Genomic DNA, 24,385 nt, shown 5'->3' with positions numbered 1-24,385 from the left:
CTCTGTGTGATTTCTCAAATCGCTCTCGCGGTATTTTGGGAGCGAATGCGCAGTGCCGAACACACGCACCTGTGAATAATGAAGACTGATCCGCTATAATTCTATAATTAATCTGTTGTGAAATATAGAAGAAGCGGTTAACAGTCTTGTTATATTGATATAATTCTGATGGTGAGCTGTGTTCAGTAGTTAACGCGCCAACACATTAGCCAAAGAATTATTCCTGCTTCATTATTGGAATGTTTTCGCAGGACGTGGGTGTTTGTAAAGTTACAACAAACTTTTAATCTCTCGTGCTGGAAGGTCTCATCTTTAAAATGGGTGTCAACCGGATATTTTGGATTGAGATCTTACTAACTTTTGTCCTGTGCTGTGTTAATGGACAAACATCGGGACCGTAAGTTATTTTATCCATTTCCTTTCTGAGAAGCATTTTTGACTTGTTTCAGTTCATTCCTACCGAATTGTCCAATGCAAAAATCCGGGGTCGTGGACACTGATGATTTGGACTTGACTCAAGTCAGACGCATGAATTAACCTTTGTCGATTTCTGGGGCTTGTGGGTTTGCTTTTCGTTATGCAAACAAAAACAGCAAAACATATATTTGTTTGTTGGTAAATAAAAAACCATAAAGGTCTGGGGCTACATGATGGAGCAAATATAAATTCTATTATATAGTAGCATAATCATGGTCCTGATTTACCCAGATCATCTCTTGCTTTCAGAAATTAAAGGTGCCAAAGAATGCATTAAAATTTTAAATTGGTCTTTGATATTTACATAGAAGGTATGTACTAGTTAGGGCAAAACTTATCCAGGAACATTTTTACATGTCCATTTACAACCCTAGCTCAGCAGTCACAACTTTGTTTTTAGCATTTTAACTTTGTACTTAATTTAATGTGTAATTTAATGTTGGGGCATACATCCCAACTGTGACATCACAGTCGGTGTTATGTTGAGATTGGCCTGTTTTCCAGCAGTCTTTTGCATGCACAAGGTTTATATAAAAATAAGGAAACAAACGCTATGAGCGTCAAAATATATGTCATTACCATGTACAGGGCTTTTATTATTAATCTATGCCTATGTGAATACTTTTTTTTTTATTATTCCTTTGTCTATCAATTTAGATATGCTTATTAGATGTCCGTATATTTTATAACATTAACATTTATTTAGCTAACACAATAGCATACCGAACACACTTGGGAATCTGAATCGGCAAAATTAACACAACATCCAAATCAAGTTTAACAACCTCCTTAAGTCATTTCACATCATTGATTCTATTGAATTACATAAATACAGGAGCAGCATAGAGCGGACTCTCGCAGCTGTAGACTTATGTTTTTTTTTTTGTTCTTATGGTCAGGTGCGACTTGTCAAAATGTATGAGTCGCAGGACCAGACAAATTATATAAAGTAGGCCTACAGCAATTTGTTTGTGTAAACAAAACAGAATAATACCATCAGGGTTAGGGCTGTTACAATGATTAAATAATCGCCTCATAGCGATTGTTTGCATGTATGTATCGCTGCAGCCCGGAGACTGCAAGTGGGAGGAGCTTACGCCGCAAGTGGGAGGAGCTTATGCCGCAAGTAGGAGGAATTTCAGAAATGTGCAAGTAGGAGGAGTTTACGCCGCAAATGGGACGGCGGTGAATGAGAATGGCAGGAAGTAGCGACAGTAATGAAAATAAACGATCAAATATCACGTTCCTCATCATGGTCGGATTTCTTACAGCTTTGTTATTATTGTGTGTGTCCAATACCACTCACTGTCAATGATGAGGTCACGTTTTTACACCTTTTTTACACTTAAAGTGATGGCGGTTTAAATTCATCAGGCTGTAGGCCTTATTCAAACACATTTCTGAAGCTCCATATTCTACAATATCAAGTAAATGAACATATTAAAATGTGATGCAACTGGACTTAGTTAAGTGAATGTGTAAATACATGAAAAACATGTGGCTAATGTAAAATAAAGTTACCATCCATCTTTACTGCATTTTTTTTTAAATAGCAGACTAATGTTTTTCTGAATGTGTTACACATATATTACATTTAAATTATTTTTTCAATGAACAAAATCATGTACAAGTCACTCAGAATTGATTGCAAAAGTGTTTATTTTATTTTATTATTTTTAGTCTTTGTAAGGAAACTATATCAGCTCATTAGAACTGATCTGCATGCAGTCAAATCTGCAAAATCCAGGGTGGAAGGTTTTTGAATAAATGCCCTGGAGTTCACCTCGCTTTCCCTTCCCAGCATAACCTGATGGATACACAAGAAGCACAATAAGAACTAGGGTTTATAGTTGACAGTGAACATTTACAAACATTAGGAATAATTTCTCAGTTCTGTAGGTCAATTGAATGGTGTCCAGAACTTTTAAACTCCAAGGGATGACATAAGTAAATTAGATTTTTAGTTTTCCTCTAGACTAACAACTAGTTTATTCATCACCAATTTACACAAAAAGTACCAGGTGTGCAGCATTTGTACTCAAACCCACACTCCAAACAAGTGGAGAATGAGTACATCTTCCAGAAGAGCTGTTTGTAGTGAGATGTCTTTTTTCCAGCATGTAACACCCGAGGTGAAAAAATCACATAACATTATCAATGATGTTCTTGTTATGCATTTTATTTTTTAATGTCAATATTTACTTTCTAGCCATAAGAAGTGTGCCTGATTCTTGAACTTGTCATCACCAACTATGTCCCTGAACCTTGAGCAAGCCAATGACAGGGTCGTGTAGGCAGCATCTTCTTCTTGAAGAACAACTATGTTCTTCAGCAAGGGTCCTGATAACTGAAAAGTTAGCACAGGCCGTTACATTTTTAAAAAAAGCACATTATATAACATTCAACTACCTTGAAGATAAAGCTTGATGGAGGGTCATCATCTTTTAACAGCTCATCCTTAAAGAAAAATATAAGTGTATTAAAATTGTTCTATGATACACATTTTAAATCATCATTGCAATTGATTGTGCATACCTTGCTAAAAACAAAGGGCACAACTGCGGTTTGGTCTGCTGAAATGAAGTAAATTAAAATTAGATGACCAATATTATAGTTACATAATTTGAAACCCAGCAAAGTATATGTATTTTGTTTTATATCAAAGTTCTTACTTTCATATGCAAGTTCATTTTTTTTCTTCCCATAGGTTTCAGGGAGTGCAGAGCATTCTTCTTCTTCTTCTGAAAGAGAATTAGAATTAAAACGTGATACAATTATCCATTAATTTTTTATTTGACAAAAAATATCAGCAAAATATAAAAAGCTGACAATACCAGCTACAACAGCTCATTTTCTCTTTCTCCCATGTCTTGCACAATTTGATTATCATGCAACAAAAACAAATAAAGTAAGAAATAGAACAAGTTCAATATCAAAATTAATTAAATGCAAGAATGCATTACATTGATTACAAATTACAGTAAAGACTTTTGTAAATATAGAAAAAAATCTAATTAATGGTCCAATTTTAAATTATTCACCAATGAATACAACAACATTTGAATACAAAAACATTTCAAAATCTTGCCAACCCCTAATAGTATTAAGAACAGCTATTAAAGGAGTTTGATAGAGCAAGTAGTGTTTACACCTGCTGATTTTTATCATCACTGAAACACTTTGCTACTTCTTTTTACTCAAAGGGTCTGCAGAATATATTTTTACTGAAATAGTGTTATGAGCGAGTCACTAAATTATTCCGTTCCATGTCTTCCCAAAACAGTTTACAGACTGAACAAGATTTCTTCACTTCTTTAAGAGTTTCTTAAAACACCACGTTAAAAGTACAGCTAATTTTTTCACACTTACTTAATTTTCAAGCAAGATGGCACACCACCATTTTCCTATGTTCTTCATGTTTACCTGTGTACATAAAGTAATGAATGAGTACAATTTTCAATTATATTAAAATGCATATAGCTACAAAAATAAATACTTACTTCAGTGAAGTCAAACTTCTGTCCCAGAATAACATACAGTGCATACTATAATATGCAAAGACACACCAAAAAAAGTTAAATGGGTAACAGCAATTGATTTCATCTCGATGTTCCTCATTTACAGTACGTACTTGCCATCAAGACAAACACTCCAGTTATTTGACAGCCTTTGTCCTGCATTGTCCTAGCAATGAAATCAAACACACCATAAATTATTAATTGATGTGATAAACACACAACAACTTGTAAATTAAGAACTTTATACATTACAGCAGAAGCTGTGATCATAGTCATGTGGAACATAAAAAAATATCTTTCACTGATAAGTGAACCTAAAACACAATAACATGCGTTTCACATTTATTTCACTGATTGTTATGAGTAATACATTTTATAAAATAATTATGATATTAAAAAAAACAAATGTTTCAATTACATTACATTACATTACATTATGGATTACGCAGAAAAAGGCATTAACTACAATGAAAACTTTTAAAAATGAAAAGTTTTAAAATAATTGCATGCATTGTACAATTAAATTAGGAGTTGTAACGTTATTGTAATATCAAATCCATTTATAAAACGTTTAAGACATTTACAATTTGAAAATCAATGCAGACCTAAAACGTACAAAAATTACACAGCCACAATACCTTATTATTATGGTCTTCAGAATCCATAATCTGGAGAGCAAATTGTAGAAATGGAATGCAGAAAAGATTTTGTCATCCACGTTACAGATTTTGTAATTTGTGTGCTAATAAAAAACTACAGAAATGTATCTGGATGCACTTTACCCTTATCTTTTTTAATACATCAAGACTAAAAACAGCGTACAAACGGCATTATAAAATGGTCTTCTTCATAATGCTTCATAATTCATAGAACTTATAATGCTTTTTTACAAAACTAAAAACTGTACAGCAAGCTTACCCCTTCATTTCAACAACACGCTGACATGTGAAAGCGGTTTTCTTCTTTGTTTTCTGATCGATCGCTACAAAACTTACGCATTAGCGCCACCAACTGAGGAGCATAAACCAATAGCTGCTACAGGTGATATAAATAAACCAATCAAAATCCTCTAGAAGTTTGTACAGCCCACTTGCGGGTAAAGCTCCACCCACTTGCTGCTTACCCACCCATTTGCAGCTGGCTCCGACCTCCGTTTATACCCATCTCATTGTTTGACCTTTATCGTGATGATTTTAGATCACTGCAATGATTGCACATCTCTCTAAAAAACACAAGGGGGAGCTGCAGCACCTGTATAAACGAGACTGTATCAGATTACTTTTTTAACATGTGTTATGTGTATTAATATTTACTGCCATGTAAACCTTGCAAAAGATTTAAATTAAATAATCACAACAATATGTGAAAATTGAGAATTAAGTGTCAAAGCAATAAAATGGACAATTAATCGGCATAAAGTCCTAAAACAAGCAATTAATCGCCACAATTTATTAGGCAAATAACCGTCAGCCAAATTTCATAATCGTGACAGCCCTAATGAGGGTAACGCTGGTCATATATGTGTGGTCACAAAATATTAGACGCATGCTCCCTGTTTTACAGGCTGTAATTGTACCGTAATGAATACTTGAAGGTTTAACCATGTTAATCAAACCTTTATTTAAATTCTCCGCAGACGTTTTCTGGTGACATTTCCTGCAGTGATCCAATCAGGATCTGAATCCAAACTCTGTGCAAGTCTCCTGAATCCCAGAGAGAGTCTTGTAATGAATGTTCAGTTGGTGGATGGTAACCAAAGCACTTTATTGCTGCAGAGCAGGTCCAGTGAAGAGTTTCATCGCTGTTTCAACTTCCAGGTCTGATATTAAAATGTGTGGTCTTCACATCAAACATGCAGGCATATGTGGGATGATGACAGGGAATGTTTCTCAACAGGCTCCACGTGTAGAAAAAGATTCTGTGCAGAAAATGAAGGTTGAAGTTCGGGGAAGATCTTTCCAAGTGACTGATGAAAGAAAAGTCATGTTCAGGCCTTACTTTCCTTTAACCTTTATCCAGTCAGATAAACCCATCTATACGCCCCTGCTCTACACTCATCGCTAGATTAGAGTCATGGGTGGGGCTGTCAGGCACAGTTTTAAAATGGTTTCAGTCATACTCATCAAACAAAGTGACTTTTCCTCCTCGACTGCCCCGCTGTCTTGTGGTCTTCAAGGATCAATTCTGGCGCCTTCCCTGTTTTCCCTGTATATGTATATATGGAATCTAGGTGTTCTCGTAAGCCCGAAACACACTGCAGGATTTTTGCCCTCCTATAAGATCATTGCCTTATTACACCGTGCGACATGGATCATTTAAGCTCGGGTATGACAGGTTACAACAGTATGTTAATGACACGGAAGCTTCGGCGGCTGCGTTACGTTAACACAACGTCACCAGCATGCGCTCGTGGTAAACAAATACCAATACGCAGGTCCTAGCAGCAAACACACTGGCCCTCATTTATCAAAAGTGCGTACACCAAATTTCCAGCGTACACCTTGCGTACACCCAAAACCACGGTGACTTTGAGATTTATCAATATGGACGTTGGCGTACGGCACGCTCAAATCCTACGCCAGCTCAGGAGGTGGTGTACGCACATTTTGAGTTAGTGCAGAAATGCGCAAACACTTCCTAACACCACAAAACGCACTGACAAACTAAAATATATGATATATTATGACCCACTGTAAAAAAAACATAGTAATTATAAACTTCAGTGTTTATTTTTATGCAACAATGTTCAATGTTTAATTTGTGAGACTTTACCAAAGCATTTGATTTGTATGCATATGTATTCCTTCAGTTGAGAGCCTGTGCGCTTTACCTGATGTTTCAGAGCGAGCATGTGAACGGAGCTTAGTGGAAGCGGTGCGGTAATATTACCATCAAAGCGCCTTTCCGAAAATTCCGCTCCCTCAGCACCGCTCGTTGAACCCAGAGCGCCCTTTGATAATTTGCTAGTTCGAGAATCTAGCAATAAGTTATGGAATTCAAGCCTTATACATAAATGTAAAGTAAAAATCAAAGTTAATATTGAGCAGGAAGAAAAAATTGAAAGGGACTGCGGAGAGACTGTAAAGAGTTAGCAAATATTCTTCCTGGAATCTGAAGCGGCACATTGCAAGAAAGCACAAGGATGTGCTACGAAAACATGGTAATGCAATAAAAGGTAAGATAGTTACGTACCATTCGATGATAAATAAATACAGATGAGGTAAGGTAAAATGCTTGTGTTGAATGGAGCCGTAAATCCGATCATGATATGACATGCGGACAAAATTATGGCCACGAATAACTTTTTATGCTACATTATGGACACTTCTTTTTCTTATTTAGTCTAAAGTATGGCCATAAATTTAGAATTTGTTCCCAATATTCAACAGTTTGTTCCTTGGAATTAATTATTATAATATTTCGTAATTACTATTACAATTATTATTACTTCAAATTATGAATTAGCTTAGCTAAAACATGTGGATGTCGTGGAAACAAATTGTTAATTTGAATTATATCCGGAGCTCCGTATCAAACTGGATCTAAGATACAGCTAACAAACAACTTTATGTAAATACAGAACAACACACTACAAAAGTTACTACATCATTTTAAAATATTATTTTAAAAAAAATAACTGAAAAAATAACTGAACCATTAAGCAGACATAGAATTTAGATGTAGGCAACAGTAAATAATAATAATAATAAATAATTATTCTTCTAAATATCAATTAATAATAAAAATAATAATAAGAATATTACAAATTGTCATCCAATTATTAATGTGTCTTTAATCCCACTCTTTAAACTCCCAAATAAAACAATTTTGTTTCTTTTCACTTCCCCGGATTCTCTTCTTTGCCGTCTTTCGTGTGTCAATGGCGTAAAATGAGGGCGTGGGGGAGGCGGAGACTTGAATTTATATGGGCTTGTTATTCTAATGACGATCGTTTTCGGCCGCGGCATTTATGAAGGGCAGATATTGCGTACACCTGAATATCAACGGTACGCACAGTTTCATAAATCAGGCGGTGAGAGGAGTGTAAGCATAATCTTACGCCAACATATACGCCCGTTTCTACGCAAGAATGATAAATGAGGGCCACTGTGCGGTGATCATGCCAATTTCTGACACTGTCAGAAAACTATCGTAGGCTAGACGCAAGACCGGGAAAACAGTTGTCTTTGAACAGCTTTCACTGTATGACAGGATCACCGATAAAGAGCAACGATCACAGAAATCGTGACGATTGTTTCATGATGGGAATCTTTCATCTGGGACAGCCAAATATTGTGCAATGTATCTCGGGCTTTAGAAGATTCCCTTATAACTTGATAAACAAGTTTCTGCTGTGATTGGATCGAGTTTTTATCAGCTACGCATTTTATCAAACATTAAACACTTTTTATCTGACCTTAGAGATGGCAGTACATGCCCTAATCACCTCTCGCCTAGACTATTGTAACTCTCTATACTGTGGTGTCGCCAAAACCCAAATGAGGCGTTTACAATTAGTTCAAAATGCTGCTGCCAGATTTATTTTTAAAAAAGGGTAAAAGCGATCACATTACCCCTCTTCTGAGGACTCTTCACTTGTTGCCAATTGAATACAGAATCCATTTTAAAATATTTTTTTGTTTTTAAGTCCTTGAATAATCAAGCTCCTACTTATTTATCTGAATCATTACATCCATACCCTCCTTCTAGAAGCCTAAGATCAGGCAACAAGAACCTCCTCACTGTTCTCTCTTCAAGACTTAAGCGTAGAGGGGATCAAACCGTTTCAGTGATTGGTCCACAGTTTTGGAATGCTCTGCCCAGGCTCGGACTGATAATCTGTACAACCGGGCATGGGCCGGTCGACATGTGGGCCGGTGGCCCCCGAGATTAATTTTGTTTTAATGCCAAAATGTTAAAGTTATTTATTTTCGGCACGTCATGTATAAATGCAGTTGCATTTAGCTTGGGGGGCGGGTGACAGGTAAATATTTTCGGCCTCTTCATGACAGGTTCAGTGTGTGTTACGATCGCGCCCCCCTGCTCCACCCCTCAAGTGGATTTGTCCAAGCAGCCGTGAGGTTCATGGGGAAATATACAGTGATGATAGCGCATCATTTAGCCTTGCACTTAAGAATAATCATTATGGACAACAGAGGCTCCAAAAAGAAGAAAGGGAGAGCGGAGAAGATCCGCGAGAAAAGGTCGCCCAGGTATATTAACCACCACCCAAGTATATCTAGCATAACTTTTTTTGTTTTTCCGTGACAATGACATTTGCGTGCGAGCACGTGTCTCTTCCAACGAGTTCGGTATGTGTTTGCATGCGCTCTGATTCTCTATGAAGTGCGAGCCGAGGCAAGCTCACTGTCACATTGGCCCTCATTTATCATTCTTGCGTAGAAACGGGTGTATATGTTGGCGTAAGATTATGCTTACACTTCTCTCACCGCCTGATTTATGAAACTGTGCGTACCGTTGATATTCAGGTGTACGCAATATCTGCCCTTCATAAATGCCGCGGCTGAAAACGATCGTCATTAGAATAACACGCCCATATAAATTCAAGTCTCCACCTCCCCCACGCCCTCATTTTACGACATTGACACATGGAAGACGGCAAAGAAGACAAACCGGGGAAGTGGAAAGAAACAAAATTGTTTTATTTGTGAGTTTAAAGAGCGGGATTAAAGACACATTAATATTGCATGACATTTTGTAATATTTGTATTATTATTTTTATTATTAATGACGCTTAATTGATATTTAGAATAATTATTATTTATTATTATTATTATTATTATTATGCTATAATAATAATAGTAATAATAATATTATTATTATTTACTGTTGCCTACATCTAAATTATATGTCTGCTTAATGGTTCGGTTAAGTTTTTTTTAAAATAATATTTTAAAATGATGTAGTAACTTTTATAGCGTGTTTTTCTGTATTTACATACAGTTGTTTGTTAGCTAAGATCCAGTTTCATACGGAGCTCCGGATATAATTCAAATTAACAATTTGTTTCCACGACATCCACATGTTATACTAGGCTAATTCATAATTTGAAGTAATAATAATTGTAAAAGTAATGACGAAATATTATAATAATTAATCCCAATGAACAAACTGTTGAATATTGGGAACGAATTTTATATTTATGGTCATACTTTAGACTAAATAAGAAAAAGAAGTGTCCATAATGTAGCATAAAAGATAATTCGTGGCCATGATTTTGTCCGCATGTCATGATCGGATTTATGGCTCCATTCAACACAAACATTTTACTTTACCTCATATGTATTTGTGACCCGCTCTGGCAAAATGAGTCGGAAGTCGCAACGTTCCATTTTAAGATATGAGCCGATAATGTGGAAAAACAATGAAATTATCAAAAAAAATATTTTTAGCTAATATTAAAGAACAGACATTAAAAAATAATCTCCCAAAGTTTCGTAGTCCAAATAATTGAGTAAAGGTGTTTAAATGACTATTAAAGTTGAAACAGTTTTACTAAATTCGCTGGAAATGAACATTGCTTCTCTCAAATCCTCTCGTCACCTCCGAGCATTTCGGGGGATCCCCTGAAACGTCACTATCTCTCCAAATATGGTGTTACACGTTGTTTTAGAGCCAATCAGAAATCTTCATAAAGGCTGATCATTTGTCAATGGGAACCCCCGGGGCACGCGATTGGTCCAGCCATCCTCCTGTCATACTCACAGCACTGTCCTCTCCTATTTAACTCCTTTTTGAATTGGTTACAGTGTTATTGTCAACTAACCTACACAAAGATATGATTACATAGGCAAGCATTATTGTTTTCTTTTTGCTTGTCTCTCTGCCTCTCAATTTCTCTCACACGCGAACGCGCGCGCGCACACGCGAACACACACACACACACGTGCGCGAACACACGCACGCACACACACACACACACACACACACACACACACACACACACACACACACACACACAAACACACATTGTTTTGTGGGGACATTCCATAGACGTAATGTTCTATTCCCTTCCCCTAACTCAAACCATCACAAAAACCTTTCTGTTACTTCACATTTTCAATAAACATGATTCTGTTTCAGTAAACCAGCTAGTTTCCTGGTTTACTGTAATGGCATTTATTAATGTCTTTGGTCAAATTAAGCTGTAAAATAAATCGTTTATCCCTTTAAAAATGCAATTGATTTTAAAAGATATCTACAAAAAACGGGCAAAAAACTTTAAAGGCGTTTTTCTCAGGTTTTCAGTTGGAAAAAGAGGACAGACAACCTTAATTCAAATGTCTATATCTTTAAAACCATTCAAGGTATGACTTTGACTAGGATATCATTTGAAAGCTTATGGTCTCCTCTTTTCATTGATACCAAATCTCAATTTTGAAATTTGGGTCACTGTGACTCATTTTGCTGGATCAGGTCACATTTATTTATCATCGAATGGTACGTAACTAGCTTACCTTTTGATGCATTATTACCATGTTTTCGTAGCACATCCTTGTGCTTTCTTGCAATGTGCCGCTTCAGATTCCAGGATGAATATTTGCTAACTTTTACAGTTTCTCCACACTTCCTTTTAATGTTTTCTTCCTGTCCAATCCTAACTTTGATTTTTACTTTACATTTTTGTATAAGGCTTGAATTCCACAACTTATGCGAGCGGACTTTTTAGAAAGGCGCTTTGATGGTAATATTACCGCACCACTCAAGGCTCCGCTCCGCTCCGCTCACATGCTTTGCCCTGAAACGTCAGGTAAAGCGCCCAGGCTCTCAACTGAAGGAATACTGCATACAAATCAAATGCTTTGGTAAAGTCTCTCAAATTAAACATTAAAGTCCATGTTGCATAAAAATAAACACTGAAGTTTGTAATTATTATGTTGTTTTTTTTACAGTGGGTCATAATATATCATATATTTTAGTTTGTCAGTGCGTTTTGTGGTGTTAGGAAGTGTTTGCGCATTTCTGCACTAACTCAAAATGTGCGTACACCACCTCCTGAGCTGGCGTAGGATTTGAGCGTACCGTACGCCAACGTCCATATTAATAAATATCAAAGTCACCGTGGTTTTGGGTGTACGCCAGGTGTACGCTGGAATTTTGGTGTACGCACTTTTGATAAATGAGGGCCATTGTGTCCATGTTTCTGAACTTGAGCCACTTGAGCAGAGTTGTATGCATTAGAGGTCTTCACAGAGGACCCGTACACTTCCGGGTATATATTTTAAAGGGGCAGTTGGGTCTGGGTCTGTTCCAGTTTAATTACTTCGGTCCGTGATCAGTCAGTCGGCGCTAATGCGTTAAAGCGTATGTGCAGTCTCAAGCGTGCCTCTGGTTTCTATGGCTATAACAACTGCCTCTTGTTTTGAAAGTCACAATGCACTTTCTTTTTCGTATTGTTATAAATATTATTAATGAACCATCTTTGCTTTCTGAACAAACAAAGCAAAGTTAATATCAAGCCCATTGCACTAAACGAGCAGTTATAGCTCAGATGGGCAAACAGTCATTATAAGCTGACTCAAGATGTAAAAACGCAAAGCTGTAAAGTCAAGTCACCCGTCACAGTGACAGCAAGTAAAATTTTGAATCTGACATAATGAGTGGATTAATCTCTTTTAATCTGCAAGGGAGGAATAGAAAGAGAGGCGCTTTTACTGCGTCTGTTCTATCTAATAGAAAGTGAAGAAAGCTACATAAACTTTATAACACCGGTCACTTTTATAATCTGTAGACCTGCACCTTCTATTATTAATATACTTTACATATTATTGTATTCAATATAAAAGGGGTTATCTACACAAGTATTGCTTTATATATCAGTGCAAAAATTGTAAAGTGGTTTTGTGGTGCTTTGACAAAACAGTGTCAGCTTTGTTCATGGCAAAGAGAGTTTGCGGTGGTTGAATTTTAACTATAGCCTACTGTGAAATTAATATGTTAAATAAATCAAAGCATTGGGTTAGTGGGGCGATTTTAGTGGGGGGAGGGGGGTGTCGTCGGTCCAGTTGTGGGCCGTTCCACAAGAAAATTGCCAGGGCCGAATTTTGTTCCCAGTCCGCCCCTGGCTCTGCCCATTGAGATTAGCACCTTCTCTATTGCTTGTAAAAACATCAGTTTTCCTTCGAATATCAATAGTTATCTGTTCTTATTATTGCTTAGTACAATTATTTTTCTCTGTCTGGTATTATATTGTTTAATTTTGTTTTCCATTCTCATTTCTTGTCTTTGTATCTTTTTTCTCTGTAGTATTCTTTTTTATTACTAAGGCTGTTTAATGGGCTATATAAATAAAACGACTTGAACTAACCTGATAAAAAAAGCAAAGTGTATGATTAATGAAGTGATACTCTACAAAGATATAAATTGAACAGATAATGTATAGAATGGCATTAAATGCACTGCATGTTCGGTTGCTAATTTTCCTTAAGACAATGACGGTTGTGTCTAGAAGGGATACAACTCTCTCATGAAGTCTTGCCGGATGAGCCACATTTTTATCCTAATCTTAGGATTAAGATGCTCCTTTACTGTGATAAAAGTAGAGGCGCTAGGGACCGTGACTAAAAACGAACTTAAAATTTCTAGTTTATTGAACTTGAAATCATAACCAACCTACACGAGTTTCAGGGGCACATTTTGGAACAATTTGATCTGATAAATCGAACCACTTCATTAAAAAAAGCACCAGACACAACACAGTAACAAATAGATTCTAAGAGTTTATTAGCAACAGGTTGAAAACTTGAAAAATGTTGAAAATTTCAACATTCAGAACTTGAAAGCCTTAACAGTCCTGAAGGTGAACACTCATGGACAAGGGGAGGAGTATGGGGTCTCAGATTGGTCACCTTAAAGAGAGAAAGCCACACATTAATTCAGAAAAAAAAAACTAATGCACCAAAGACTGAAATCTGACAAATCATTACTTGTTCGATAGTAATCGTAGACTTTGACCACAGCTGGCTTGAGACTTCTCACTGCATAAAGTTGTTTCATTTGGAGCTTATAAGTCATTGGAGTGTTTTTTGGAACCTGGAATAGACAAATAAACTGAAGCACAAATATGAATGCCCAAAACCACACAACTGATGTTCACTTACCTCCTTCAGATACACTAGGACACGATCATCTACCAAATCAACCCGTTCCACAAGTGGTGCATATGCATTGGGTGGGGTACCAAGCTGTGTACAAAAACAGACATTAACACAAGCTAAACTTTGCTTGAGCATCTGAAGAAACTTATAAAAACAGCTGCAAAACCAAGCATTGTAGTGTCTGCTGTACACCCTGATGGGAGTTTAATATCTGCTATGACCATGTTGGTGCTTGCCTGTGGCCCATTGTATCTGCAAGAATAAAGTTTAAATCACGTTACTGTGAAAAAAAGTTCTTAGCATGTTCCTCTTATAGAAAAAAAATTATATAAAGTCAAAACCTCTTACTTAATAGTGAAGCTCATCAAGAGATTTGGACCGGATGACACAAAACAATCTCCTGTAAGTTTAACGTCAACACTCAGCGTTTTGCTAATCGGAGGAGGTGTTGGGATGTTGTAAAACAAGTTGATCTGTAAACAAAGTACAGAAAAGAGACATCAAAAACTGGTATAAACAATAATCAAGGAAAAATAAACTTTTATACAGTACGAACCTGAACAGAGGCGCAGATTGAGCCAGTTACGCTAACAGTATACGTTCCAGGAACTTTCGACAGCTGCTTCTCCTGATACAGTAACTTGTTGCCCTGATTAACATCAAAGCTAAGAGAGTCTCCCGTTGACTGAACAGTCACTGTACTCGGACCATCAGAGCTGAACACTTTAGTGGCATATACAGACAAAGCATGAAGAGCCACAACTGTGTCCTGATAACATAACATGGAAATGCATTGTGGGTGAAACCAGGCAGGTTTACTAAAGTTACCCATTTATGTAGTAATAATAGCTGTTTGAGTAACCTGTGTAGAGGAGAATCCTCCAAAGGCATTCTGCTGCTTGACAAGCCAGTTGACGATCCTGTTAGCATATCCCAACTGAGCTGTACTGACTGAATCTGAAGTGAGAACAGCTAGCAGAACATATGAGCTGATCTCCACTGACAGAGAACCAGAATCATCAACAGATCCAGTCTGAGACCAGTGAAGCTGAGACCCTTTAGGATGATTAGAAAGAGATTACACATTACAATCCCTTACAATACAAAGCAGCTAAAAGTGATGCCAAAGAAAACCTGCACAGTTTACAAAACAATTCTTACCATCTGAAATAGAAAGAGCATCCAGCGCATTTAAAAGTTTCTTTAGGGTGTCCGCGTCTTTTGCCAGACTAAAAGTGTAGGCAAGCAGAGCATTGCTGTAAGTGTTTCTGAAACTCCCAATGATGGACTTTAAGCAGGATAAAGCTTTAGTGACCGAAGGATCCTGAAACACAAACAGATAAACAGCAGATGTGAGTGTCATTCATCTAATAGTTTATATTATGATCTCTGTTGATGTACTTACTGTGACTGGAGTTTCCAGTTCAAGTAATGATGCAGTGATGTAAGCAGTCATGGTTATATTATCACTCACTCCACCCTGTAAGGCATAAACAATTTTACTGACATATGCTTAGTAAAATAATATTGTTACGGTACACTAGAAACCGCAGACCTTCATTCCATTATGGTAGAGTCGTCCCTGCTGGATAAAACAGTCATCTGGACCCTGCTTGCTTATTAACCAATCCTTTGCACTCTGAATAACTTGTGGATCAATGAAGATGAATTTCTGAGCTTTGCCAAAAGACCTCATAACAAAAGCAGTCAACCTTAAAAAGGGTGGAAACAGAAAATCTTGAGATCTTTTACATTCTGCAAATATGGCATTTGTTGATCAAGATACTCACCATGTATTTCCATCACCATAACCAAATGTGCTGAATGAACCATCAGCACTCCTGTAGTTCAGCTGTCTTTGGTACCCTGTTTAGTTGCACAGGGAATGCCAGGAAAACCATTTAATTGACAAGTTTACAAACACCTGCAATAAGACCTATTGAAGTACAACATTACCACTTGTCAGAAAGTCTGTGGCTCGCTCTCGAATGGCTGAAGTGAGTTGCTTTGTGCCATCCAGATACTGAAGGATGTAAATATCAGGAGACAGCACAGCAATGTTTTGTTCTCCACAGCCGTATGGCATCTGTAGCAGCCCATCAATATTCTGCAGTGCACGAGCCAATACATCTCCTACAAGAAAAGCCAAACGTTAGCGTCACTCATTCAGGTCACACATTTCACAAAGTTACAAAAGTGGTTTAAACTGCAAGTTCAAATGTATAGGTCATTCTTTATCCCATTGACAAGTATTCTAGGGGTAAACCTAGATGTAATTGCTTAAATGTGAAACTACAATGCGTCCAAAGTCTCACCAAGGACAGAGACAGAAGCTCTCGATGACCCGCTAATCACATTTGATGGATATGTCAGTGATACATCTTCTGAAAGTCTTCTTCCTATGAAAGTTAATACACCAAACATAATAGATGAGCAAAAAAACTGAGACATGAACACTAAACGCTTCAGTAAAAAAATGTGGAAGACAAACCCCGTGGACATAACAGCCAACTGTAGGTTGTGGTCCTTTTAACTCCCTCAGCCTTAAAACAAACACACTTTACTTACAAAAACTTATCACTGGGAAAACATCACCACAATTAAAAGTGTTGAGTCTGACCAAAACAAGTAGACTTCGAGTGACTATGTCAACACGTCCTCTCTCTGGCACGCTAGCAACCACATTGTTACACACAGCCTGAGAAACTGCCTGGGCACTGAAGGTCACATTCAGAACTCCTGTAGTACAATAGACTAGGTGTTACACTTTATATACACACAAAAAGACAAACAAGACAAATTAAACTGACCAAGAACAAGTGGAGTAAAAACCCATGAAAAAGTCTTCCTCCCATTGGCACATACACATGCCGAATATGGAGAAAGTGTTGTGGGGGTGAGGGAGAAGTTCGATGATGGTGCAGGAGTTACTTGAACCTGCCGATGAAAGGATTAGTTCAGAGTTGATATGACTAAAATGAAAAATGACTAAAATGAAAAATGGCTACAAATCTCACCATCATACACTTGGACAGATAGCTGAACACCGTGGCCTTCAATTCAAAGACCTCGCCGCGGATGATGGAGTAAGGCAGAGAAAGCTCCAGGAAGAAGGGCTGGAAAACTGTCAGCTGAGCAGGAGGAGCCAAACCCAAACCTTTGGAGGACAGACAGAAGGCATCTGTCTCCCAGGTGGTGATGGTGTCAGGAACCTTGACAGGAACCCGTGTTGTTCCAGAGGCCCTGTGGAAACAAACAGATTATAGCTTGATAATGCTTCAGCACCAATTCATTAATTGTTAAATGTATATTTTACTGAAATGGTTCAACAGTGTCGAAATTGTAAAAGAGGCAGGATTTACGGAGACCATGTCAACAATAGTGTCAGACATGTACGTTGTCATGGTTCCACGCCTGAACTTTCGGTCTATTAGTCAATCTTGGGTGCATTTCCCAAAAGCATTGTTAGCCAACTACGGTCATTGCTACCATTGAACACTTGGTAACAACAGAACTTGCGAGCAGTCGTTTTTGGGAAACACCTGGTATTCCAACGACGGGTGGTGATGAGTATGTGCAGAGAGGTTTGGCAGCCAGGCAAGAATTCAAGAACCTGTATCTGACGTGTGTAAAGTGTATACAGTAACATCAACTCAGTCAGGGCTCGCAAAATCACTAGCCCAACATCCCAGTGCTATTGTGGCTTGCAGTCGGGTTACCAAAATGAATCTCTGCCCTGCCCATTGGGCCGTCTTGACTTATCTGCAGGAGAATGCATAAGCATTTAAATGCGTTTTCCTTCCTATTTGGATGGGTAATTATGGTGCATGTAGTTCAGGAACACGGATTTTAAACTTTACAAGTACTGATTTGTCATTGATGATCTGGATCTGTTGCGCATAATTTCCAACATCAACCTGTCAGTCATTACCATCCTTGCATAAAGTGTAATCTCCCACAGCAAGCTATGAAATTATATAGATTGCATGTGCAGTGAAGAGAATTACAGAAAAGGCTTCAGTATGTAACGGCATGCAGATCTTGCTCTTAAAGCGACAGTAGCCCATTTTTCTGATTGAAAAAATATATAGTCTGTAACTGGAAACAGTGTGTGATCCAAACTTTAGTTTAGGCTAGACATTTCAGTTAGAAGCAAATATTTGTATTGATTGTTTTGTTTTGATAGACGTTGTGTCTCAATATTCTACATTAAAAGTCAGTCAATTATTTGGGCTAAATTCATTTTGGACTACAAAAAAACTAAAGAGGGCCTGCCCGAAGGGCTACCAGGGACTTTAAAGTTCTGCAAAACCCTGCTTAGTGTAATAGTTGACACTTTAGATTATATGAATGAAAGTTTAGTCCACAAAAGCAGTTTGTCCATAGATTGTTTTAGCAGCAGCAACAGAGGTCAGAGGACCACTGAGGTGTCAAAGACTTGTCCCAGGAAAATCAGCCTTAAATTTATGTTAATGGTACTTAACCGTTACAAAAGCTAAGAGATATTTTACGAACCCCACATCAGCAAGTTGCCAGATCCAAGTTTCTGGGAAGACCGTTCGAACAGTCACGTCAAAAGAGGAACTGACATCAGGAGAGCCAAAGCCTTCTTGTGGTGCAGCCATCGCAAGAAATTCCGGTTTCATAAAATAGCGCACTTAGACAAAAACACCCAATAAAATTAACATGTGGTGTGAATATTGCACACTTTCAAGCCACTTAAGTTTCACATTTACAAAGAAATAACCTTTTAAAAAAGATACAAAGATAGTGCAAAAACTGCATTTTTCTAGTAGCAATTTAAACACACAACATAACTGCAACATGCATGAAAAACAAGCATACATTACCACCATTATCGCGATAATAACTGAGGCCTTTATATTTCAGACACTGAGGTTCTCTTATAGCCAGATTTGAAGCAACCTTCAACCCCACATTCTGTTAAATAAGAAGTCCAATCAAGTTACAAGGCAGACGTTACAAGGCAGACATTAAGCACAAGCCTCTTCCCCAAACAAACACTCATGAATAGATGTTACCTTGAAAGTTTCGTAAGCACTGTCTGTTGGCACAGCTCGAATGGTTCGCACTGGTACACAGTCCTGGTCATCTACAACATCATACGGATAATCTGAAACTGACTGCACGGGCAGCAGACTGAAGATCTGTGAGAGTCAAGACCAGTTGGAGTTAAACCACACACCCTACAGGTTCTGTCAAGCTTATTTTGCATCCAAGAAAAATGGACACCTTATCAGCATCCAGACGTTTTCCTGGTTCCAAGATGAGAACACTTTGATCTACAGCACTGAGAGCACACAGTGAACCAGGCTGAGCTGACAGCTGTATTGTGTTTGCTTCACCTGGAACTGCTGTAGCAGGAGAAAACTGAAGAGACACCTGAAACACAACAAGTCATGTTGCAGCTTTATTTGCAAAGGTTAAAAAGAAAAAGAGAAAAGGGTCGCACATATACCTTGTTTTTAAAACACTTCTCAACATCAAAATTTGCACTGCCAACAACTACACTGTTACTGGGCAGAACACAGTATGCAAGTATCTGCACTACTGGAGTCAGATCTGCTCCAACAGTCAGTTTGAATGACACTGTGCCACTTGCTGCTCCATTTGAAGTCCTCACATCAACTTTAGCAAATCCATGCTGAACTATCACACCTCTGGACACGATCTAAGGAAGGCAATCAACCAATGAGTGCAGCCAAGAGCCCAGAAGAGGAATCATGTAATGTAATATTTTGCACTTACCATATAGACAATTTGAGTGCTGAAGGTGACAGGAGTCTCTCCAACAAAGTAATATTTAATGGTTACAGTAACCTCAGCATCACACTTCAATGGTTGCTCAATCTTGTTTATAGTCAGCTCACTGAATGTTGGGTTATCTGGGGTGGCAGGTTGGAGAAGCCGAACGGTTTTCTCATCATTTGTGAAGTAAGGAGTTTTATAGGCATAACGCACTTCTGGAGTTGCACTTGCCTAGAAAACAAATGGAATTAGTTTTCAGTACAACATCAATGTTTCACTAAAGCCCGCCACACACGCTAAAAAGATAATCGGGTTGAATTTGGGCAGACTTCCCCTTCTGACAATCCTAGGTAAATTCCTGATTTTCTTTGTGGTTGAAATAATTATCCTGTGGTGCACGGTGTTAAGAGCATCGAAAACTGTTCGGAAGCTCTTAATCATGCAGAATAAGAGCCTTAAATGGCAAACTTTGTCATTACAACAGAATTTACACATTTTACTGTAGGAACAAACACAACTGTATAACAATTACAAAATCAGCCAATTATTGCTTGCACATGCAGTACTTCAAGTATGTTTTAGATTTCAGAATGAGTACATTTGTGATTAATTGAAAATAGTACGCGCTTTAAGTACAACTTTAAAATGTACAGTGCATGCTTAGGAACAAAACTGTAAAATTGTACATCTGTCATGTTTATGGTCTAACATTTTGAAAATCTGATTTTGGTATGGTCTTAACTTTAAAAAAATATTTTGTAAACACAAGATACTGTACCATCAGATCCAGATCGCTGTTGGGAAGACCAGTAGTATCAAGAGAGAAGGCAGCCAGTCCATTACGGTCTGTAGTGAGGTTCTTCAGTAGTTTTGAGGACCAACTTGGACCTTGCAACAGATAGCCTGCTTTGTTATAGACTGGTGTCCCATTAAAATGAGTAACTTGGATCTGTGGGGAAAACATAAGGATTAAGAACTGCTATACACAAATTCAATTAACAGAAAAGACTGGAATCATGAAATTGGACTTACCTTTCCTTTAATAACTGATCCTGGTTGAAAAACCTCAGGAAGCTCAACAAATGTGACTTTTCCAATTTCATACGTCAGTGATACAGTTTGAGATTGTGTCATCATTATGTCTGGGGAAACAATACCATAACCAGATTAAGGATAACACTCCATAAGACAAGACACAAAATTCTTAAAAGGACGTCAATGTAACAGCTCACCAGTTCCCTCCTCTGTAAGATTTGCTTGAACTACAAGTAAATCTTGCAGGTCATTTTCAAATTTGAAGTTCAAAAAGGCAGATGTGTTGAAGACAAAGAAGGCACAACCAGCATTATTCATCTAAAGACAAAGAGTACACTGTAGTTGTAACAAACAAGTTAAACAAACTAAAAACTTACAGAAACTCATAACGTCACACCTTAGAGGTTTTGTTCAAACAGGTACGAATCACACCAGGAGTAGTAACATACTCAAAAGGATCACGGCATACTTGCACCCATGCTTTACCAGGTACAGGTTGGTTGTATGTGTAGCTGAGAAATTAAGTTATTGTTAGTTGAGAAGCAGACTACAGCATTGCAAGTAGAAAACAATACAAGTCACTCACTTCCCACAAACGTCGATTTCCAGTCCTCCATCACCAACACTCTGTGTCTGTGCAACGTTTAGGCTGACATCAAACTTGGGGAGAACTAGGAGGTAGTAATAAAGTTAGGAAAGAGAAAATACACATACATCTCAAAAGGTATGTGCCATTTTCTGTTTGGCTTAATTTTCTTCTTCATGTGTTGACTCATTTCTTTACATCCACCCCCAATTTTTTTTCTGACTTCCCACAGCAAATGTGAAACTGCCCGCTCCTGCGAGATGTGCGTTGGGTCTCGCAGGAGCCCAAACCCAATGCAGCCCTCTAGTATGCACAGTACATTGACTAACCATATTTCTTTACTTCAAAATTCTGCATGAACATCCTGTCACCAATGTAAGCTCTCAACGTGTATGTGCCTTGTTGGGCCTCAGGGTTCAAGTCATGAGAAAGCTGCAATATCCACCTCACGGAGGACACTGAGGTCCACTGACCAATCCTGTTGCCCTGACTGTCCTATTAAGTTACAAATGCAAAAACAATAATAAGTTAACAACAAACGCCATTATCGGTCATCAAATGGGCAGAGGAGCAGTTTCTTACCTCCACCACCACCACATCATACTGGGGGGAAAAAAAAAAGGGAAACTATTAAACTTGACAAATTCATTAAATTGTCAGCTTCCAATCAACATGCAACCATAAAAGCAGTCCAAAAACCAAAGATGTAAGTAAATGTTTGAGTTTTTGTACAGACAATTTCGGTCTACAAGTTACATTCAGTAGTGCACTGAATGTAAGGCATTGAAAAAGACACCATTTAATTAAAGTTGTAGCACAGAAGAATTGCCACTAAAATTTAACCAACCATTTGATCAAGAGGCACAAAAGTTGCATCCATGGTAATCACCCTGAATTGCACTGAAAAAAATTAAAAATGTCACTAAGGATTACATAAAAGGGTGCACAGTAATATGTTTACCACCTTACAAACATCAAATCATCACCTGTTTGTCCCGGAGTATAGATGGGTTTATCTGACTGGATAAAGGTTAAAGGATAGTAAGGCCTGAACATGACTTTTTTCTCGTCAGCCGCATTGAAAGATCTTCCCAGAACCACAACTTTGATTGTTTGCACAGAATCTTTCTCTACACTAGGAGCCTGTTGAGAAACATTCTCTGTCATCATCCCACTTAAGCCTGAATGTTTGATGCAAACACACAATTTTAACGTCAGACCTGGAAGTTGAAGCAGCGATGAAACTCGTCACTGGACCGAGTCTGCAGCAGTGGGGTGCTCTGGTTGTTACCATTCACCAGATTAATATTTATTACAAGATTCTCTCTGGGATTCAAGAGACTTGCACAGAGTTTGGATTGAGATCCTGACTGGATCACTGCAGGAAAAGTCACCAGGAAAAATCTGCAGAGAGTTGAAATGGAGGTTTGACAAACACGAAAGTAACACTTAAGTGTTCATTACAGTACAATTACAGGCTCTAAGACCAGGCATTACGTCTCTGTATAAATAAACCTACAGCTAATAATTCAGTTTGTCAGTAGTCCTACAACACATGTTTTCTCCAGGCAGATTAGTACAACAACTTTACCCAAATAGAAGTTAAATATATATGCATCAAAATGTAAAGTAATTGCCAACAGCAACACTACCACTTTCAAGTTAGAAGAGTAACTCCAGTAGTCAATAACTTTTCACTCAAAAAAAAAAAAACTTTAAGCATCATAAATGTAAAAAAACTTCGTGACAATAATTCCTACATGCTGTAAAGTTACTTAAATATAATTCCCTCATTAAGTATACACAGATTTACGAATATGCAAATTAGAACCCAGCTCCATTCAATTGCACAGCTTGGACCATAGATATAGGGTTAGTCCCAGATTTAACCCTTTTGTACAGGTAAATCAGTGATAATTTCAGTAGTTTGACAGATAACTGCCAAGTCCGGTTTCACAATGCATACGTAATCTGCGCATTTACAGCAATAATTGTTTTAGCGCGGATGTTCACAGGTTAGACGATTTCGCACTGGGAGTGATTTTAGTGTGAGTTCAGATCAAACCAAGGTGACTTCAAACTGTGGGAATGAGATGTCTCTAGAAAACTTTAATATTATGGATAAGATACTCAGCAATTGGTGTTGAATGAATTTGCACATGAATTCTCTTAAAGCATATTAAAACCACCACAGACATAATTAATAATAACTTGATTTTCACTACAGGGGACTGAAATGGCACAAATCAGTAGACGAAGGATTTTGCACTGACAATTGGGTAGAAGAAATTAAAATAACTTACGGTCCCGATGTTTGTCCATTAACACAGCAGAGGAGAAAAGTTAATAAGAGCTCAATCCAAAATATCCGTCGAACACCCATTTTCCAAGACCATCCAGTAGGATTAAACCCCTCTGTTGTAGACAAACAAAAACTCACAGGCGTCCTGCAAAAACACTCAAATAATGATTCATCTCACCAGGTAAGCGGAAATATTTATATTAGCAAATATCATCGTTTTAGTACGTTGCACAAAAACTACTCTAAAGCCAACTCACCAAAAGCACTCTGTCTATACAACAGGACTGCTGACTACTTCTACGATTCAAAATCGCTGCATTAAATAGTGGATCAATTGTGCTTTCGTCTTAATTAATGGCAGGTAGCACCAACGTTAAGACGTCAATTATGCCTTCATTGTTCACAGGTGTATGTGTTCGACATCATTAGACGCTGCGCAGAAAGGACAGCATATGGCATCAAAATACCGCGAGAGCGATTCAACAGCAGATTTCTCCGTGTGATTTCTCAAATCGCTCTCGCGGTATTTTGGGAGCGAATGCGCAGTGCCGAACACACGCACCTGTGAACAATGAAGACT

The 24,385-nt window shown here is 37.8% G+C and overlaps 2 protein-coding genes and 1 long non-coding RNA gene across 8 annotated transcripts; 1 reads left to right on the top strand and 2 right to left on the bottom strand.

Moving 5' to 3' along the window:
- Positions 1-129: 129 nt before the first annotated feature.
- LOC129437949 (ovostatin homolog 2) lies at positions 130-6,074 on the top strand. The gene is made up of 3 exons (XM_055196376.2): positions 130-397; positions 5,632-5,812; positions 5,892-6,074. The coding sequence occupies exons 1-3, from the start codon at positions 318-320 to the stop codon at positions 6,057-6,059; spliced, it is 429 nt and encodes a 142-aa protein (XP_055052351.1). The 5' UTR covers positions 130-317; the 3' UTR covers positions 6,060-6,074.
- On the bottom strand, positions 2,119-5,158 carry LOC129437953 (uncharacterized). Of its 6 annotated transcripts, XR_012367665.1 has the most exons (10): positions 4,914-5,158; positions 4,634-4,663; positions 4,109-4,161; positions 3,978-4,022; positions 3,847-3,900; positions 3,312-3,346; positions 3,150-3,218; positions 3,013-3,050; positions 2,887-2,934; positions 2,119-2,284 (listed from the first exon to the last, which is right to left on the bottom strand). It is a non-coding gene; the product is annotated as an uncharacterized lncRNA (long non-coding RNA). The 6 variants fall into 6 exon arrangements; XR_012367662.1 differs by having other exon boundaries at positions 3,013-3,047; positions 4,634-5,157; XR_012367661.1 differs by having other exon boundaries at positions 4,634-5,155.
- Positions 6,075-13,722: 7,648 nt separating the features above from the next.
- LOC129437946 (alpha-2-macroglobulin) lies at positions 13,723-24,212 on the bottom strand. Its single transcript, XM_073862538.1, has 35 exons — positions 24,063-24,212; positions 23,807-23,950; positions 22,724-22,907; positions 22,490-22,646; positions 22,351-22,403; positions 22,086-22,106; positions 21,833-21,998; positions 21,504-21,588; positions 21,315-21,429; positions 21,115-21,235; positions 20,915-21,024; positions 20,661-20,831; positions 19,883-20,113; positions 19,593-19,805; positions 19,367-19,516; positions 19,156-19,281; positions 18,964-19,054; positions 18,629-18,770; positions 17,131-17,356; positions 16,924-17,050; positions 16,734-16,852; positions 16,605-16,656; positions 16,429-16,512; positions 16,070-16,246; positions 15,904-15,979; positions 15,669-15,825; positions 15,519-15,593; positions 15,275-15,437; positions 14,976-15,169; positions 14,670-14,882; positions 14,462-14,586; positions 14,269-14,365; positions 14,117-14,200; positions 13,943-14,048; positions 13,723-13,864 (listed from the first exon to the last, which is right to left on the bottom strand). Exons 2-35 carry the CDS (start codon positions 23,884-23,886, stop codon positions 13,824-13,826), a joined length of 4,332 nt encoding a protein of 1,443 aa, XP_073718639.1. The 5' UTR covers positions 23,887-23,950; positions 24,063-24,212; the 3' UTR covers positions 13,723-13,823.
- Positions 24,213-24,385: the final 173 nt, after the last annotated feature.

Source organism: Misgurnus anguillicaudatus, chromosome 24, assembly GCF_027580225.2.
Source record: "Misgurnus anguillicaudatus chromosome 24, ASM2758022v2, whole genome shotgun sequence".
Classification (NCBI taxonomy): domain Eukaryota; kingdom Metazoa; phylum Chordata; class Actinopteri; order Cypriniformes; family Cobitidae; genus Misgurnus; species Misgurnus anguillicaudatus.
The sequence above is the reverse complement of the archived record's forward strand: the minus strand, read 5'-3'. Positions and strand labels throughout refer to the sequence as shown.

Coding starts and splice junctions, on each gene's coding strand:
- LOC129437949 (XM_055196376.2), top strand. CDS start 318: ATGGGTGTCAACCGGATATTTTGGATTGAGATCTTACTAACTTTTGTC. Junction 398..5,631: donor AATGGACAAACATCGGGACC/GTAAGTTATTTT, acceptor AATTCTCCGCAG/ACGTTTTCTGGTGACATTTC. Junction 5,813..5,891: donor ATCGCTGTTTCAACTTCCAG/GTCTGATATTAA, acceptor GTTTCTCAACAG/GCTCCACGTGTAGAAAAAGA.
- LOC129437946 (XM_073862538.1), bottom strand. CDS start 23,886: ATGGGTGTTCGACGGATATTTTGGATTGAGCTCTTATTAACTTTTCTC. Junction 22,404..22,489: donor CTATACTCCGGGACAAACAG/GTGATGATTTGA, acceptor AATTTTTTTCAG/TGCAATTCAGGGTGATTACC. Junction 21,999..22,085: donor ATGATGTGGTGGTGGTGGAG/GTAAGAAACTGC, acceptor GTAACTTAATAG/GACAGTCAGGGCAACAGGAT.